The sequence below is a fragment of the Manis pentadactyla genome, chromosome 10, assembly GCF_030020395.1.
Source record: "Manis pentadactyla isolate mManPen7 chromosome 10, mManPen7.hap1, whole genome shotgun sequence".
Classification (NCBI taxonomy): Eukaryota; Metazoa; Chordata; class Mammalia; order Pholidota; family Manidae; genus Manis; species Manis pentadactyla.
This window is the reverse complement of record NC_080028.1, coordinates 30,871,942-30,891,941: the sequence shown is the minus strand read 5'-3', so window position 1 is coordinate 30,891,941 and position 20,000 is coordinate 30,871,942. Positions and strand designations below refer to the sequence as shown.

Below are 20,000 nucleotides of genomic sequence, written 5' to 3'. Positions count from 1 at the left end.
TACAAGAATAGCTTCAAACCTTTGGTTAATTTCCAGGGTTTTAAAAGAGTTGATTTTGACAAGTTTTGCCTATCCTCTTTGTTTTTATGAAAGAGAATTTTAGGAGGTCCTTACTCCACCATTTTAATAGGCTTTCCTCCTTAAGCATTTTGCGTATGTTGCCTTTGAATTCCTTGACCTTGGTACATTTACTAAGTAGTTCTAATAGTTTGTAAACTTCTTTGGATTTTCTGGATACTCAATAAAGTCATCAGTAAATTAAAACCAGTTTTTACTTTTTTCTTTTTCACTTTAATGCTCTCCACTTCTTTTTCTTTCTTTATTGAATTAAATATAAATGCCTGGACAATGTTGAATGGAACTGGCAGTGGTACAATTCTACTCTTGCTCTTAGTTCAATGCTTCACAATCAAGTATTATATTAACCAAAGTTTTGTTACAAATACCCTTCATGAAATAGCGGGGTTGTTTTCTATGACTAGTTTACTGAACGTATGTTTTATTTTCTAAATCATGAATTGGTGTTGAAGGTCAAGGATTTTTCAGCATCTATAAGACGACTTCTGCTGCTGAGTACTAAGTGTTATATTAAATTACATTGATTCATTTTTCTAAGTTTTTTGGTGTGGGTAAAAATACAGTATTTCCAGAATCTCTCACCTGGCCTTAGTGCATTTCCATATCAATAGGTGTTTCAAAGGGGTGGAGAGGAGTAGTCCTTGTCTATATCAATAGGTAATTACAAGGGGGAGTGAGAGCATATCTGGACTGGAGAGGTTAGGTGGGGCCGTTTTGCAGCAGGTGGCAAGAGACACAGGCGAGCAGAAGTGGACAACTACTTGTAAACAATAAATTGGTTTCTCCCACTTTATATCTCCCTTTGACTGATTTTGGTTTCAAAGGTAATTTGTTTCAAAGTTGTGTAAGAATGGCAGGACCTCTGAAGCCGATATCAGTCTTCATGGGTGCAATGCTTGGGCAGGCTGCCCCTAGAGACAGTGCAGAGACACCCAGAAACCCCTCTGTGGATGATGGGAGGCCCCAGTGGCTGCTGTGGTAAGGGGTTCAGCTTTACCCAAGGGCCTCCTATCTGTGGGGCTTCAACTTGGAGAGCCCCTTGTGGAAAACTGGTCTAGGGTAACACACCTCCTAGATGGGTGGGCTCTTCCCCAGAATCGGGGAAGTGTGGAGACACCAGAAGCTGTGGAATTAGCCCTCAGTGAGATAGAAGATTGCTTAGAGGTTCTGAGCGGCCATGTAGCAGCTGGGATTGTGGGATGTTTGTATCTCAAGGTAGTGGAAAGGGATATCAAGGAGAGAGACAAACTTGGGGGCTGCTTGGAGGAGCTGGGTACCCTTAAGAGAGACAGTTATTCAGAAGTCATGTTGTACTACAGGAAGATACATCAGCAGTGAGGGGGGAGGCAGCAAGAGAATCTGCGTTGAGGAGGCCAAAGGGTAGGTGAAGGAAGGAGAGGTGCCTTCAGCCCCAGACATGGTAGGAAAGATGGGGGTTGAGTATGAGGTGGTGGAGCCAAGAGCAGAACTGTTGACAGAGAAGGCACCAGCCTCTCCTATATTAAAAACCACCCAGATGTAATTAATCAAATAAACATGAAACAACCGTGGTCTCTTCAGGGGGAGGTGCAGCTCCTTCCCCAGGTTGAGGAGCACTCCATGCTCTGGCCCTATACCCACGATGAGCTGGTGGACATGGGCATCTGGTTTCAGCAGAAGCCATCAGAACCTCTTCCTACATGGCTTCTGCATCTCTGGGATATGGGGGTGGAAAACATTGGTGTATCTGGTTCTGAAATAGGTAGACTGGCTACATTCAATTTCATGTAATACAAACAAGAACAGGCTTATCACAACATTTAATTTTGTTTTCAATCTATTTTCAAGTTTTGATTCTTTGAGAAAATATTAGCCAATTTATTTCTTCCTTTTTTGGCATATTTTAGCAAGTTTTATAAAATAAGCACCACTCGTTTGTGATTTTTCTATGTTTAGGATTCTTTTGTCTTTGTGATATAATAATTCCTCTACATCTATGTTATCTCCCTGTAGATCACTGATAATATATCTTCTTCTGAAGCTGAATTTGTCTAATATTAATATACTTGTTCCAACTTTTAATTTGAGATGCATTGTTAATTCTTTTCATCCTTTATTCTTACTCTATATGATACCATTTTAAGACTGTTTTAGAAAACAATATTTTATACTCACAGCAAAATTCAGAGAAAGGTACAGAGATCTCCCATGTACACCCTGCCTCCACACAGACACAGCCTCTCCCGTTATCTACAGATGCCAACAGACAAGCACATTTGTTACATGATGAACCTAAAGGATACATAATAGTCACCCAGAGTCCATTGTTTTTAATATATTTTTAAATGTTTTATTCTGAAAAAACAATTTAGAAATCAAAAACTTTGCAAAAACTAATACAGAAAGCACCTGTGCACTATTCACCAGTTTTCTTAAATGATATTTTTCTACAATGTCAGAGAGCAGATATTAAGGACAGGAAAGTGACAGTGAATCAAAACTATTAATATTATTCTTATTTCATCAGTTTTCACATGTATTCTATTTTTGGGGTATAGTTTATTTCTAACTACAACCATGGCACACTTAATTAAGAATGGCTAAAATTAATTTAAAAAATATAATACCAATATGGACAATGTTGCACAGTAACAGAATCCTTCATATATTTCTGGTGAGAATGTAAAGTGGTACACACATTCCAGAAAACAGATTTGAACAACAACTGTACTAAGTTAAACTTATATTTACAACAGGCCACAGCAAATCCCCTCCTACGTATATACTCTCAAGAAGTGAAAACATATTCACACAAAATCCTGTACATGAATATTCATAGAAGTTTTATTTGTAATAACCAGTAACTGTAAATAACCTAAATGTTCCTAACCTGAATACAAAAATAAACATGGACCAGTGTTATGATGAAACACTGCTCAGAAAGGAAAAGAAGCATTCCTCTCTTTCATTCTTGATATTGCTCTCATCGTCATCTGGGTAGCACTATGAATTTCTAAGATTCCTTTCTTGGATCCAATATCAGAAGCAATCAGAAAGTACACTTACTGTCAAGTTACCAGACCAACTTGCTGTAGTGAGCTAATTCTCCACCATCATCTGACTATGGACAGCTACCAGAATATTGGAGATATTTTATAAACGTTCTTCTCACAGCTGCTTTCACCTCATTGTTCTTCAAGCTGTAGATGAGGGGATTCACTAAGGGTGTGATCACACCATACAGAACAGAGAACACTAACTCCAGGGGTGAACCTGAGGTTGGTGTGAAATAGCGAAGGAAAGCTGAGCCATAAAACAGGAGGACAGCAGTGAGGTGGGAGGAGCAGGTGGAGAAGGCCTTGCTTCTACCTGAGGAGGAGCTGATGCTCAGGATGGTGGAGACAATAAGAGTATAGGAAAAGACAATTAGGACACAGGTTACAAGCCCATTCAGGAGACTGGAGCAAAGCAAAATAGTAAAGTTGGTGGAGAAATCAGAGCAGGACAGAGGGAAGAGAGAGGGCAGCTCACAGCTGTAGTGGGGGATGGACTGATCCTTACAGAAGTCCAAGCTCATAGCTGGAAGGATGTTGATGAGTGCGTCCAGAAATCTCAGGCCCCAGGAGCCCCACACTAGCCCATTACAGAGCTTGTTGGTTATCTTCTGGCCATAGAGCAGAGGGTGGCAGATGGCAACGTAGCGGTCATAGGCCATCACTGAGAGCAGGAAGGCTTCCGTGCTCCCCGAGTCAAACACAAAGAAGACTTGAGCCAGGCAGCCCTGGACAGAGATGGTTTTCCTCTGAGACAGGAGGTTCTCCAGCAGCTTGGGCACTGTAGCCGAAGAGAAACAAAGATCCAGGGAAGAGAGGTGACTCAGTAAGAAGTACATGGGCGTGTGTAGGCGGGAATCAGCCCTGATCACCAGCAGCAGCGTCATGTTCCCCAGCAGGGTCTGGAGGTAAATCACTAGGAACAGCACAAAGAGCAGGGCCTGGATGTGGGGGTCTGCAGACAGCCCCAAGAGGATGAACTCAGTGACGGCACTGTTGTTCCCCAGGGCCATTCGGTTCCTTTGTTCCCTTGGAATAAGAAGAGGAAGTGGGCAGAGACTTCAGTGCTCCTGCCAAAGTCCCAAGACGTCCCCATCCTCTTCGTATACAATGTTTCATTTTGTCAACATTTAAAGCTCCTGACTGGTTTCCTCCATGCATTTTTCTCCCCCAACCACCCACCATCCACATCACAGGTCCTGAACCTCTATATCAGTCATGCTAAATTTGACTTCTTTCCTTTATTCTGCTCTAAAAGCCATGTCAGTCTGCTCCATCTTCCTCAACTGGGCCTGCTGCCCTCAGCTCCAGCATTTCTCATGCACTCCAATGTGCTTCTGAGAGTGGCTGCCCCTCACCCCTTCTCTGCTATCTCTAAACCTTATCTTCAATTATTTATTCAACACCTCTCCATAATAAATTAGTGCTTACAAAGAGCAAATTGTATTTGCTTATATTTTATCATTTTTATTGCAGTTATATATACTGTCTTTTAATTCCAGGAATCAGATTGAGAGGCCAGTGTGTACAAATATATGTGTGAAGAGGTGGACAGGAATTTGGTAGCAATGAAAGAGAATGTCTGTATTACAGGTGAGAATATTGGAGGTCCCTGAAAAAAATCCAATTTCCCACCTTAGTTGGGTTGGTTTTTGTGAGATGTCTCAGCACTCTCAGTCCCTGCCCATGGAATACTTTTACACTTTCTGCTTGACATTTAAGAGACTCCATCATCTAAGATTTTGACATTTAAGAGACTAAATCATCTAAGATTAACTTCTCTTTCCTGTCAGATTGCCCATCCCTCCCCCAATGGCCTCACTGCCATTCAAAATGGGGCTCATCCAGAATAATTGCCACTGGCAATGGCTAAAATTCAGCCACTAGAGGTTCATTCTAGTAATTGAAGTGTGTAGCTACAGAAGCATTAGAATAACTCTGGGACACACAACACATGAATCTGGGTTAAAATTTAACTCCCTCATTAACAGAGGATGTGTACCTTTCTCAAGTCATCAAGCAAGTAAGGTTTCATTTTTGTAAAATAAGAGATATAACAAGTGCTTGCTCCTCGGTCCACTCTGCTCAGAAATTGTTAATGACCCAGGAAGTGTTAATGAGTGCTTACATGAATGAATTGATAGCTGGCTTTGGTCTGGAGGCTGAGGAGGGTGAGAACACCTCTGCTCCCAGGTTGAACGACTGGACAAACTGACCAGAATTTGAGCTTCCAGAGAAGCAGTGTATATACCTCTGTTCATTGGGGGAGGGACCCATAAACAGGAGAAATGGGAGGAAGCTTGTGCTAATCGAGTTGAGAAGAAGTTTCTTGAGTTGATTTCCCACCCCCCCCAAACCTGTGGTGGCTCTTGCCCTCTTTCCTGGTCTCCCCACCACCTCCCTCAGCTGATTTTATGGCTTAGGTTGGCAGTGGTGATTTTCAATAACGATAGATTCTGAGTCTTACAAGAGGATAAATGTGGGCCACCAAGAACCCACAATTGGCTCTGACTTGTTCTCCCCTCTTCTCCTCAGAAAGGAAGTTTAAGCTGAGGGATTTCATTCTCCCTAGTCATCCAGGGCCCCAGGCCAGGCAGCTTTTGCACAGAAAGCAAAGAGTCTCCATTGCCAATGCTCAATAGCACTCAGGAAAGAGGCGTGCTCTTCCTGGGCACCTGAGCACAGAATCCCTCCTGAATGGAAGGTAGCAGTGCACTGAGGCAGAGAGAGATGGGCAGCAGAGGGAATGGAGGAAAGAACATCGTCAGTGGAAAGACATACCTTAGAGAGTCAGCAGGAGACCTAACGAGGAGAGAGGAACAGAGCCAGAAGAAGCTGGGAACAAGGGAGGAGAATATCTGCAGAGAAATTCCTGACCCACCGAGTTCCCTGTTTTTTCTGGTAAAGAACACATCCGTTTCTCTCTGCTGCCATGGATGAACCTGTCTTGAGCCAGTAATTCTTCACACATAAGAGAACTGTTTCTTCTAAAAACAGCACAGAATATTTTCTTTCTCGTAGAATACCACAAGTAGGCAAAAACACCAGGGCCAAACTCTGGATATACTAAAGGGAAATCTCCCTCATCCTTATCCTCGCATTTCCTCTCCACAGGGCGATCTCAACAATAGAAGTGCAGAATTCCTATCACTTGATCCTAGGCCCTGCCTCAATGACATCACTTCATTTATGTCTTGCTGTGAATCTAAACACAGTACTACAGCTCTCTGCAAATGGGTGATTTGGGATCTGGTCTTCTGGGATGGCATCTCTGTTTAGGATACCATGTGTTGGCCACTGGAGCCTGGCAGTTTAAGAAACATCTGTCCAATGGCTTCTATTCCCTGAAGTTACAACCTGAAGCCAGATTTTAACTTGTTGCCTGTGTAAAGTTAACTTTCTAAGCCACAGGGAATTCTTTGGCATGTGGGACTTTTGGACCTTCTAGTTTGACATCACATTTTTAACCTTGAGTAAATGTGCCTGAGGGCCTGCTGCCCTTCAGAGAGGAGGCAGGGCTGGAAATATTTCCCTGCAATACAAGACTTCATACTTAGATAACAACAAAGCAAAAACTGAAGGAACAAAACAGCAGCAGACTCACAGAACCCAAGAATGGACTAACAGTTACCAAAGAGAAAGGAACCTCGGGAACTGGGTGGGAAGGGAGGGATAAGGGGATTAAGGGGCATTATGATTAGCACACATAATGTAGGGGGGTCATGGGGGAGGCAGTATAACTCAGAGAAGACAAGTAGTGACTCTATAGCATCTTACTCTGCTGATGGACAGTGACTGTAATGAGCTATGTGGTGGGGACTTGATAATAGGGGCAATGTAGTAACCACAATGTTGCTTATGTGAAATCTGAGCATAAGATTGCATATCAATGATACCTTAATTAAAAAAAAAGATTTCATACTTAGTAGCTGGATGCCTCATGTGTGAATTCCCTAGGAGCTGACTGTGCACCCTCCTTGCATCCATACTATTGTCCTGTAGTCACACAAGCTGCATTTCTCAATATAAACAACCTGATGATGAAATGACTGAAGCAACTGAAAACACAAAAATTTGTATTTGGATATTTTTTGGGGGAAGTCTATGAACCCTCAACCTACACTCTGGTACCAAAAAGGGTTCATGTGAAGACCAGTCTTTAAGCAAACATACATTTTCAGGGGATAGATTTATCTCCAGGAATTAATTATCAACTAAAATATATGTCAGCATGGGCAGTATAAATTACGTTTTCAGATTTTTTTCAACATGACTATTTTGATGGCAGAAATGTCAGATGTATTTTATATGATCCAAATATAATAATTAAGCACATAGGACCAGGTGGTTACATTGCTTAGGAGAGCAATGGAAGATTAATTTTAAAAATGTTATCTAAAGAAGCATATATTTCCATTCCAATATATTCTTAATACTGAAAAATAAATTGGAGATTCTCAGTAAGATAACATATTCTTCTGCCTGGAAACCTACAATCTAGGAATGGGAATTACCCACATCACTAAATTGTTATTCTTCAGGAGAATAAGTTCTGTCCCATTCATCTGTTTAATGTCTGACTTTATCTCACAGGATTGACTGAATGGATTAGTTCAAACATTTTTCTATAGGTGGTCCTTTAAAAAATGCTACTTTGCAATCAATTTACATTGTATGGTGAATATTAAGCTTTGAAGGTGGGTACTACCACCGTAGGCTGCTATGCAAGTGGGCTCTTCTATCTAATGACTTTGGAAACTTTAAAATGATTGAACTTGGTGACAGGATTGGCCTAGTCAGGCTGAGCCGGGTGATGCACTGGCTCAGAAGGACCTGTGAGGGATGTTTGGAAAATTGATACAATCACCTTCTGAGATGAGCCCATCCCTCTTCCCATTCACATCATTCAAGTAAATATTTTGGGCCTAGATAGCAGAAATGATAGATCCTAACTTGTAAAGTAATTTATGACAGAGCTAGGCCCATAGCTGCTTATATGATTTTTCTAATTCTCATTATGTTCTGTATGTACAAAAAGCCAGGTACAATAACTAGCTGCTTCCAAGTATTTAGATGTACAAATCCCTAATACGTTTACATTATAAAGCTGGTTGTCAAAAATGTATGATGTTTTATTATTGTTGGCAAATATCATACTGATTGATAGATATTGATATATACACCCGAATAATATTTCAGCACATACATGTTATTTTCCTCCCACAAAAGATTATCTTCATCACAATTAAGATATTAAATTTTTATTGGAGCCAGAAGAAAGAATCTCATCTTGTGAAATCTCCCTTAGATAGTAGGTTTTTATATAACTGTTTGATTCAGGGATTTGAATAAACTTCCAATGTGCACAAAGTCTTCATGGCTTATAAGTACGCTAATGAAAATTTAGTCAGGGGTCCAAAGTAAATATTTGGGACTAAAGTTTTATATTATAATAAAGTCTTAAAATACTGTATTAAAAGAATTCAAACTGGATTATAGATGGTGCAACACTTTGCATTAATAACACTTGTTTTGAAATGCATTTATTAAATGCTATGCAATTAACATTAAAATTAGAGAATTTAACTTTAATTTAGAAACATAAAGAGGTATTTTCTTGTAATGTCCTGTTTTAGTCACACATACTATCATTTGTGTTTGAGCGGTCCACAGATCAGCTTTGTTCAGCCAGCTGGTTAGTTTGATTATCGGCCTTGGCAGCCCAGGGAATGGGGAGGGCAACGGCTTTCATACTATATAGTCACAATCTAAAGTAGGACATAATTTTCAAGCACTCTTTTCAATATTACAGGGACCAGTGGGATGTCTTACGTGTGGCTTTCGAACATCTCAGTGATGCAATGACTCATAGTCATCTTTTCTAAACTCTTTTCTGAGTTTAGCGGAAGTTGAAAATAGAAAGTGTGGCTAAAGGGGTATCTGCCTGATTACCCAAGCAGGAAAGGAATAATCTGTAATTGGCAGTCTAAGGGGTGCATCTTCTCTCTGGGACTTTTCAGGCAAAATCACCTCCTGTAAATTTGCTGTGTAGAAGAGATTTATTGACCAAAGATGTAAAGCAAAAAAAACAAGTTAACAGACACACTGAAATCATTATGCTGTACATATAAAGCTAATAGAGTGTTGTATGTCAATTTTATTTCAATTTAAAAAAAGGAAATAGCAGTTTCTCTTACAAAGTATATGTCTTTTAATTTAACAATTATGTTGAAAAGAAAAATAATCTAAAGCACAGTCATTCCAGTAAAATAAAAATTGGTATTAACCAAGACAGGTTAGGTTTAGCACATTTACCACAGCATTCAAACTCATAAGAAAAATCAATAACTACCATATATTGGGGTGGGTAAAACAATGAAAAAGTATTTCCAGAAGAATAAGTATAATTAATAAAAATAGACAATGCTTCATTGCCACTAATATCCAAAGATATATGAATTTATAAAAATTCATATCATCTCTTGCTTTTCAAACCAGTATATTTTTTTAAGGCAATGGTTATAATGCAGACGAGAAACAGACATGTGCATCCTTTCCAGCATCAGAAACTTTACTAGTTTTACTAATTTACTAGTAAACTTTACTAGTTGAGTAAACTAGTCAATGCTTTTGGAAAGCTATCTGTTAATGTGCAACAAGAGACTCATTAGTATTTTTATCCAGAAAACTAATAACTACAGCTCAGAAATTATTTTAAGTATTTTAAATATCATCACAGAAATGTTCTGTACAAAGTAGTTTAATACAATGATATTTATGAGGAGGAAAGCCTAACTCAAATTCTGTTTTAAGTGACCTGAAGAAATCAAATATAAAAGTTTAACAAGTAAACATGTCTAATAGCAGTAAAACTTAAACTCAGTAAACTTTGGGGAAGATGCTGAAAGGACATATAAATAAATAAAACAAAGGTTTGCAATGCATTTGCATTAACATGGAAAAATTCTTATGATATAATATTTAGTAGGAAAATCTAGATACACTGTCATGCATGTTCTATGATTGATACTAGACATAAAATGTACAATATTGTAGAAGTTGTTGATTTGGACTTATCCTGCTGTGCCAAGATGGATCATAGAGCTCATAGAGAGGGGTGTTTATTTTAAAGGAGGTTGGTAGCAACTGGGGCCAAAATCTTTTAAGGTGTCAGTACAGATCTGCCCTCATCAACCACCACACCACACCCATTTCCCCATCTACAGAAAATCTAGGCAGGGAAAACAAGAATAAAGGAGCCTATGATGTCTTCAACCTGGGAAAGTGGAGTTTTATTTGGCACAAAATTCTTCCTCACATATCCTTCCCCTGCCTGAGTCAGACAGATGACTGACAGTACAGTAGAATGAAAAACTTTCTTCTATTTGTAGATTAAAAAAATTATTTTAAAGAGGCATGTTAGTATTAGAGCATCAAATTACCACATTTTAAATACGTAAACATTAAATAAAAGGCAATATCAAATAATTTGATGTATACAGTCTAAGTCCCCTGGCAACAGAGGAATATCTCACTACTTAGAAATGAGTATATGGTAGGTGCTATGATTGACACACTGCTAGGCAAAAAAGTAGAATCAAATGTGAATAGAAACAGCTTAAAAGCAGCAAAGTTTCTAAAAACACACTTAATATATCATATAACAACATCTACTTGCTGATAACCACTTTTTAGAATATAATCTATAGGAAAAATGCCTTTGGTTGACAATTGATTGGTTAACTGGTTAATAATTATTGGAATTATCCATGTATGCAAAGAAGAAATAGATATCAAAATATTACAGGGAATGAAATATGTCTGTCCAAATTTTGTGTTATGACTGAAAGAATGTATCATGATAGAAATTTGCTATTAGGAAAGTGGAATTTCAATGTTTCCTTTTGTGTAACACACTAACAAAGTGAGCAGTTGGTGATATACTAGGAAGGGACTGCAGAGAGCAGAGATGAAGAGGAACCAGGTGCACAACAGGAAGGTAGAGACCTTCTCCGTAGTTCAGTTTCAAAACTCTGCCTAGAACCCGTCCTATTTCCCCATATTTTAAAAAAGTTGTTGTAGATCCCTTTTATCCCAGGTCTTTCCTCTGAGGAGGAAGACTGGCCTTGAGCTGCAGAACAGGCAGGTGCTGGTCCCGTGACCACCCTGAGCCTGTCCTAGTTCAGGTCAGCCAGCAGCCCTGCATTGTACCAGTAAGTCTGCTTTTCCTTGTTCCGTCTTCCCAAGAGTGTTCCCCTCTTCAGGGACAAGTGGCCCAGGTAGAGCCCAGAAAAGGGATGAGCAAGGTTCCTCTGCAGATTGAGAGTGGAATTCCCAATTGGCCAGTGCCGGCAAGAAACAGCATTGTTCTTCGAAGGTTTATTTGAGTCTGACCTCTGTCCTAATATGGGAACTTGTTTCTTTCAGAACTTTCAGCAGCTTTCGCCTATCTTCAAGGGCCTCTCCAACTGATGTTCATTATTCTCCATGAGCCCAAGTCTATGCATTTTTACCCAATGATCTGCATATTCTTTTAACAGCGAAGCAAATAGCTTTCAGTGCCTTTCCCTAAATTCAATATCAAATAATGATTCAAGATGTAACTATTCTACCTCGTAAGGAGATCGTAATGATTCTTTGGGGTGTAAAGAGAGTAACGCACCAACACATTCATAACCACATTTTCTGGACTGAAATGGTTATTTAACCCATTGTTTCCCCTCTATTTGGACTAAATTAACACACCTCTAATGTATGTATGTCCATTTCTTATTCATACAATTTACCTTATAACGTCTGACATTGTGTAGATGTAGGAAGTTTTTGTGGTGACATTTCCCATGTTTCGCTACATACTATCCTCATTCTATGTTACCTTCTATCTTTGTTTTTTCAATGGGAACATGACAAATACTTTCCCAGTGTTCTTCTCACAGCTGCCTTCACCTCTTTGTTCTCTCGGCTGTAGATGAGGGATTCGGCATGGGAGTGACCACACTGTACTGTAAGGAGATCAACTCCATGGAGGATCCTGAGGTTGGCATGAGATAGCAGAGAAAATCGGATCCTTAAAGAAAGCTCAGTGTCGTGAGGTGGGAGGAGCAGCTGAAGAAGGTCTTGCTTCTGCCTGAGGTGGAGCTGATGCTCAGGATGGTGGAGGCAATGCGGACATAGGAGAAGGCTATTGGAAGGAGGGTGCCAAGCCCATGTAGCAGACTGGAGCAAAACAGGACCATGAGGTTGGTGGAGACCTCAGAGCAGGACAGGGGGGAGAGAGGGCACCTCACAGCTGTAGTGGTGGATGGCACGGTTCTCACAGAAGTCCAAGTTGGCAGCTAGGAAGATGTTGATAAGAAAGTTCAAAAAACTCAAGGCCCATGAGCCCCATGCAAGCTGCACACCCAGCTGTTTCCTCTTCACCTGGCCATAGAGCAGAGGTAGGCAGATGGCGGCACAGTGGTCGCAGGCCATCACTGAGAGCAGGCAGGCTTCAGTCCCTGTGGTGATAAACGCAAAGAAGCCTTGAGCCGGGCAGCCCCTTACTGAGATGGTTTTTACCTCAGACAGGAGATTCTCCATCTTGGGCACGATGACTGAACATAAACCAAGATCCAGGAAGGAGAGGTGTCTCAGGAAGAAGCACATGGGTGTGTGGAGGCGGGAATCAGCCCTGATGACCAGCAGCAGCGTCAGGTTCCCCATCATCGTCAGCAGGTATAGCTGCAGGAAGAGTCCAAAGAGCACAGCCTGCAAGGGGGATCAGAAGAAGCCTGAGGAGGAGGAATTCAATGGTGGTGCTGTGGGTCCCCAAGGCCATTTATAAAGGCTGTATCCTAAAGATTATGTGAAAAGTCATGGCAGTGAAGTTGCTTCCATTAGCCAGTGAGTTTGCACTTTGTATCGATTCTCTTTTATTATCACAGCTAATCAGCAAATGAAATTATAACTTCTACACTAGACCATCTTTTGTGTCAGTCACTTTAAATATAACAGGAACAAGGCACGGTCTCTCATTTTAAAGGATGCGTTTCAGTGAATAAAAGACAGGCAATTAGAAATCGTTGTCACAAATGCAATGGAAGTTCTGTGGAAGAGTCAGTAATGAGTTAACATTGAGGTGGTTGATCAAAGATTTTAAGTGTAAGCTTTGTCCAGAGAGACCTGTAGATTGAGGGAACAGGCATTCAAAGGTAAAGAATTAGGAAATGGGATAGTTCTTTATAGTTAACCCTAGAGTGTGAATAAGCCATATAATGTAGTCACTCAGTTCAAATCCCAGCTTCAACTCTCGTTAGCTGTAAGATTTTTGCAAGTGACTTATCTATTCTGTATCTGACTTTTCCTGTCTGTAAAATGAGGTGATAATAGCATCGACCTCATAAGGTTTTTGCAAGGATAAAATGTAATATGTAGAAAGTATTTAGAAAAATAACTACACAAAAACTCATAGATTATTATTATTTTCACCACCATTATTACTTTAGGTTACAATTGCAAGCAGAAGTCAGATATCGTATCAATGCTCTTGCAGGGTAATGCACTGTCAGAAATTAAAGTGTTTTCTGTGACAGTTGCAGCACTTGCTGCTTCCTGAAGGAGGCATAAGAAGATCATGTAGAGATCAGCAAGGTAACTGATGATTGGCATTTAGAAATCGCTTTGGAGTGGTTCCCTCCCAAAGTTACAGCCTTTCACAATCACAAGGGGAGAGGGGTGCATGTGACTGATTTAAAAAGGAAGAGCAGCAAAGGAGGCAGGAAGTATGAGGGGCTGTGGGTGTACCTTTGTCCCTTTCCCTCACACTATTTTCTGGGATGGGTGCATATCTGAGTTGGGCAGAGAACTCTGGACAAGGAAGCAAGCAGAGGATGTGAACAAGAGTCATGCTGGTGCTCAGACGAGCAGCCAGAGTGGAAGGCCCTCTCCAGAACAACATGCTCTGGACAACTGCCTCAGACAGTCTAGAACAGGGAGAGTGTAAGAGAAGGCCAGTGACTCAGCCTCACATTCTTGTGACAGCTTGTGCCCTGCCTTCAGTTGATATCGTCAGTTGCTGCTGACCCTTGCTCCAAAGGAAGTAATCTCACCTTTCTCCCCAAGTCTAGAAAGCTGCTTAAAACACTCGGTGCCATTGTCAATCTCTCTGATTTTGATGCCTAAATGTTTTCTCAGGCTCCAAGTCCCAAGTCCCTTCCTAGTGCCCAGATCATGTTCTGTCCTTGGTTTCTAGTCTTTTCTAAGACTCAATATGTAGTTTATAACAGTTGAATAATCTTACCTATAGATTCCAATCTGTCCTGACAGCCTAGCACCTGTTCTTTGATAACTTTCAGAATTCGTGGTGCCCAGCTTGATTCTTGGTTTCAGCTAATCCTGAGTTGCTTGGTACCTGATAATGCAACATCCAACCCAGACTTCATTACCCAGAAAGGGTGACTCCTGAGCTCTTATTTATCTACATCCAGTTCTTCATCCATGACCCCAGCTTCAAAGCCTTTCCCACAATCCAAATCCTGATCACCTGCAGATTCTGTCCAACAGGGGCATTCTGATGCCCAGGAAAACCCAGAAGTGTGATTTAAGTCCATTTTCTAAGAAGGTGAATGAACTGAAACATAGTTAAGTTCATAAAATCCTATTGATAACTAAATGTATTGATGGATTCTGCAGTAACAATTTGAAATAGCCACAGGAAAGTTCCTTCTTGCAAATGATCTCAAGTGTCTTCATCCAAGCATATCATCATTTTGATTTCCACATGATTCTTTATAACATGACTCAGTCACACATAGGATTATATGATCTAACTAATCCTAAAAACAACTGTGTTTAGACAGCCTGAGCATTAACTCCCTGGATTAGAAGCTCAGGGGAATGACAATTCTGCTATTTCCAGTAGTCACAATTTGAAATTAATCTTGTACTCGACAACTCTTTGAACTGCACTCAAGAAAGTCAGTAAGTTTGAATTTGTGGAGCTAGCTTGGATGTGGCCTTTAGAACTACTGGGTTAACACAATGCCAAGAAGCGTTATGTGTGAAACTTTACTATTCTAGAGAGAGTTGACTGGAGACAATGTGGGGCCAAGAGTATTAAGCTGGTCTCCATGAAGCAATGGAAATTTACTTGGAAGTGAGTTGCTGACACACTTTATCTACAAAATAAGGTAAAAATTTAAAAAGTAATGAAATTAATCATTTTTCTAAATAATTTGACTCCCTTTGTATCTGTGTAGATTCATTCTACATGATGGCTCTGTTGAAATTTGAGTCCTTACTCATTGATATGTCACCTGGGAAATCATTTGCTTAAGTTATCATGGTCCTGATTTAAAATAAATTTCCATTTATTTATTAAAGTTAGCCATAAAAATGGAGCCAAGATGGCGGTATGAGTAGAGCAGCACAAATCTCCTCCGAAAACCACATATATTTTTCAAAATACAACAAAGACAACTCTTCCTAAAAGAGAGACCAGAAAACACAGGACAACAGCCAGACTACATCAACACATGCGAGAACCCAGTGCTTCGCAAAGGGGGTAAGATACAAGCCCCGGCCCAGCAGGACCCGAGCGCCCCTCACCCCAACTCCCTGGTGGGAGGAGAGGAGTCAGAGCGGTGAGGGAGAGGGAGCCCAGGACTGCTAAGCATCCAGTCCTAGCATTCCACACCAGAGTGCAGACACAGTGTATGCGTGGGGTGCTGAAAACCAAGGAAACAGGACTGTAAGACCTGTGAGCAGGTCCCTGCAGCTGGAGCCCCAGGAACAAAGAAAAGCGAGTGCTTTTGGAAGTCTTAAAGGGACAGGGACCCCACTGCTGGATGGAAGTGCCCCAGGACATCTGGCCCAGCAGCAGGGAATCAGGGGAACTCCAGGCAACCTAACCCCCTGGGTAGCAGGGAAGCTCAGAGGCCCCTCACGGAGATAAACAGCCTCTCGGACATTTCCCGTCCAACACCACTCTGCCATATCGAGCAGCTGCCCAAGGCAGGCCATGCCCACAGCAACAGTGGAGATAAACTACATAGCAGCGGGGCAAGAATCAGAAGCCCCGTCTGCATGCAGATGCCCAGCACAAGCCTCTAGAGGTCGCTGTTCTCCCAGGAGAGGAAGGCCACAAACCAACAGGAAGGACAAGAAGGGACGTTCTCCCAGCCATCACTTGTGCCAGCTCTTCAAACTATCTCTATCACAATGAAAAGGCAAAATCTGAGGCAGACAAAGATCACACAGTCAACACCTGAGAAGAAGACAGACCTAACCACTCTTCCTGAAAAAGAATTCAAAATAAAAATCATAAATATGCTGATGGAGATGCAGAGAAATATACAAGAGCTAAGGGATGAAGTCTGGAGGGAGATTACAGATGTCCAGAGGGAGATTACAGAATTGAAACAATCTTTGGAAGCATTTATAAGCAGAATGGATAAGATGCAAGAGGCCATCAATGGAATAGAAACCAGAGAACAGGAGCACATAAAAGATGACACAGAGAGAGATAAAAGGATCTCCAGGAATGAAACAATATTAAGAGAACTGCGTGACCAATCCAAAAGGAACAATATCCACATTATAGGGGTACCAGAAGAAGAAGAGAGACAAAAAGGGATAGAAAGTGTCTTTGAAGAAATAATTGCTGGAAACTTCCCAATCTGGGGGAGGAAATAATCGATGAGATCACGGAAGTACACAAAACTCCCAACAGGAAGGACCCAAGGAGGACGACACCAAGACACATAATAATTAAAATGGCAAAGATCAAGGACATGGACAGAGTTTTAAAGGCAGTTAGACAGAAGAAAAAGGTCACCTATAAAGTAAAACCCATCAGGTTATCATTAGACTTCTCAACAGAAACTTTCCAGGTCAGAAGAGTAGAGCATGATATATTTAATGCAATGAAAGAGAAGGGCCTTGAACCAAGAATACTGTAACCAGCATGACTATCATTTAAATATGAAGGAGGGATTAAACAATTCCCAGACAAGCAAAAGTTGAGGGAATTTGCCTTCCACAAACCACCTATACAGGGTATTTTAGACAGACTATTCTACACAGGAGCACTCCTAAGACTAAACAGATGTCACCAGAGAAAATAAAATCATAGCAAAGAAAGCAGATCAACCAAATACTAACTAAAGGCAAAAAACAAAATCAACTACCCACAAAAAGCAGTTAAAGGAAACACGAAAGAGCACAAAATAAAACAACGAACATATAAAGAATGGAGGAGGAGGAATAAGAAGGGATAGAAGAAAAGAATCTCCAGACAGTATATATAATGGCTCAATAAGCGAGCTAAGTTAGGCAGTAAGATACTAAAGAACCTAACCCTGAACCTTTGGTAACCACGAATCTAAAGCCTTCAATGGCAATAAGTACATATATTTCAATAGTCACCCTAAATGTAAATCGACTGAATGCACTAATCAAAAGACATAGAGCAAAAGAATGCATAAAAAAGCAAGACCCATCTATATACTGCTTACAAGAAAATCACCTCCAATGCAAAGACATGCACAGACTAAAAGTCAAGGGATGGAAAAACATATTTCATGCAAACAACAGAGAGAAGAAAGCAGGTGTCACAGTACTAGTATCAGACAAAATAGACTTCAACACAAAGAAAGTAACAAGAGATAAAGAAGGACATTACATAATGATAAAGGGTTCAGTCCAACAAGAGGATATAACCATTATAAATATATATGCACCCAACACAGGAGCAACAGCACATGTGAAACAAATACTAACAGAACTAAAGGAGGAAATAGATTGCAATGCATTCATTTTAGGAGACTTCAACATGCCACTCACTCCAAAGAACAGATCCACTGGACAGAAAATAAGTAAGGACACAGAGTCACTGAATAACACACTAGAACAGATGGACCTAATAGACATCTACAGAACTCTACATCCAGAAGCAACAGAATACACATTCCTCTCAAGTGCACATGGAACATTCTCCAGAATAGACCACATACTAGCTCACAAAAAGAGCCTCAGTAAATTAAAAAAGACTGAAATTCTACCAACCAACTTTTCAGACCACAAAGGTATAAAACTAGAAATAAATTGTACAAAGAAAGCAAAAAGGCTCACAAACACATGGAGTCTTAACAACATGCTACTAAATACTCAATGGATCAATGAACAAATTAAAATAGAGATCAAGTATTATATGGAAACAAATGACAACAACAAAACAAACTGCAACTTCTGTGGGACGTGCCAAAAGCAGTCTTAAGAGGAATGTATATAGCAATCCAAGCACACTGAAAGAAGGAAGAACAATCCCAAATCAATAGTCTAACATCACAATTATTGAAACTGGAAAAAGAAGAACAAATGAGGCTTAAAGTCAGCAGAAGGAGGGACATAATAAAGATAAGAGAAGAAATAAACAAAATTGAGAAGAAGAAAACAATAGCAAAAATCAGTGAAACCAAGAGCTGGTTGTTTGAGAAAATATACAAAATAGATAAGCCTCCATCCAAACTGATTAAAAGAAAAAGAGAATCAACACACATCAATAGAATCAGAAACGAGAATCGAAAAAACATGACAGACTCCATAGAAATACAAAGAATATTTAAAGACTACTATGAAAACCTATATGCTAAGAACTGGGAAACCTAGAAGAAATGGACAACTTCCTAGAAAAATACAACCTTCCAAGACTGACCAAGGAAGAAACACAATAGTTAAACAAACCAATTACAAGCAAAGAAATTGAAGCAGTAATCAAAAAAACTACCCAAGAACAAAACCCCCAGGCCAGACGGATTTACCTCAGAATTTTATCAGACATACAAAGAAAACAAAATACCTATTCTCCTTAAAGTTTTCCAAAAAATAGAAGAGGAGGGAATACTCTCAAACTCACTCTATGAAACCAACATCACCCTAATACTAAAACCAGGCAAAGAACCCACCAGAAAAGAAAATTACAGACCAATATCCCTGATGAATGTAGATGTAAAAATACTCAATAAAATATTAGCAAATTGAATTCAAAAATATATCAAAAGAATCATAGACCATAACCACGTGGGATTCATCCCAGGGATGCAAGGATGGTACAACATTCGAAAGTCCATCAACATCATCCACCACATCAACAAAAAGAAGGACAAAAACCACATGATCATCTCCATAGATGCTGAAAAAGCATTTGACAAAATTCAATATCCATTCATGATAAAAACTCTCAGCAAAATGGGCATAGGGGGCAAGTACCTCAACATAATAAAGGCCATCTATGGTAAACCCACAGCTAACCTCATACTGAACAGCGAGAAGCTGAAAGCCTTCCCTCTGAGATCAGGAACAAGACAGGGGTGCCCACTTTCCCCACTGTTATTTAACATAGTACTGGAGGTCCTAGCCACAGCAATTAGACAAAACGAAAAATACAAGGAATCCAGATTGGTAAAGAAGAAAATAAACTGTCACTATTTGCAGATGACATGATATTGTACATAAAAAACCCTAAAGTCTGCACTCCATAACTACTAGAACTGATATCGGAATACAGCAAAGTTGCAGGATACAAAATTCACACACAGAAATCTGTGGCTTTCCTATGCACCAACAATGAACCAATAGAAAGAGAAATCAGGAAAACAATTCCATTCACAACTGCATCAAAAAGAATAATATACCTAGGAATAAACCTAACCAAAGAAGTGAAAGACCTACACCTTGAAAACTATAAGAAACTCTTAAGAGAAATTAAAGAGGACACTAAAAAATGGAAACTCATCCCATGCTCGTGGCTAGGAAGAATTAATATCATCAAAATGGCCATCCGGCCAAAAGCAATATACAGATTTGATGCAATCCCTATCAAATTACCAGCAACATTCTTCAATGAACTGGAAC

At 40.1% G+C, this 20,000-nt stretch overlaps 1 protein-coding gene across 1 annotated transcript; it reads right to left on the bottom strand.

The window, feature by feature from the left end:
- Positions 1 to 3,178: 3,178 nt before the first annotated feature.
- LOC118917471 (olfactory receptor 8S1-like) lies at positions 3,179 to 4,123 on the bottom strand. The gene has a single exon (XM_036895342.2). The coding sequence runs from the start codon at positions 4,121 to 4,123 to the stop codon at positions 3,179 to 3,181; it is 945 nt and encodes a 314-aa protein (XP_036751237.2).
- Between the last annotated feature and the right edge of the window lie 15,877 nt (positions 4,124 to 20,000).

What these genes read in the sequence shown, in the direction of transcription:
- LOC118917471 (XM_036895342.2), bottom strand. Translation starts at nt 4,123, where the DNA reads ATGGCCCTGGGGAACAACAGTGCCGTCACTGAGTTCATCCTCTTGGGG.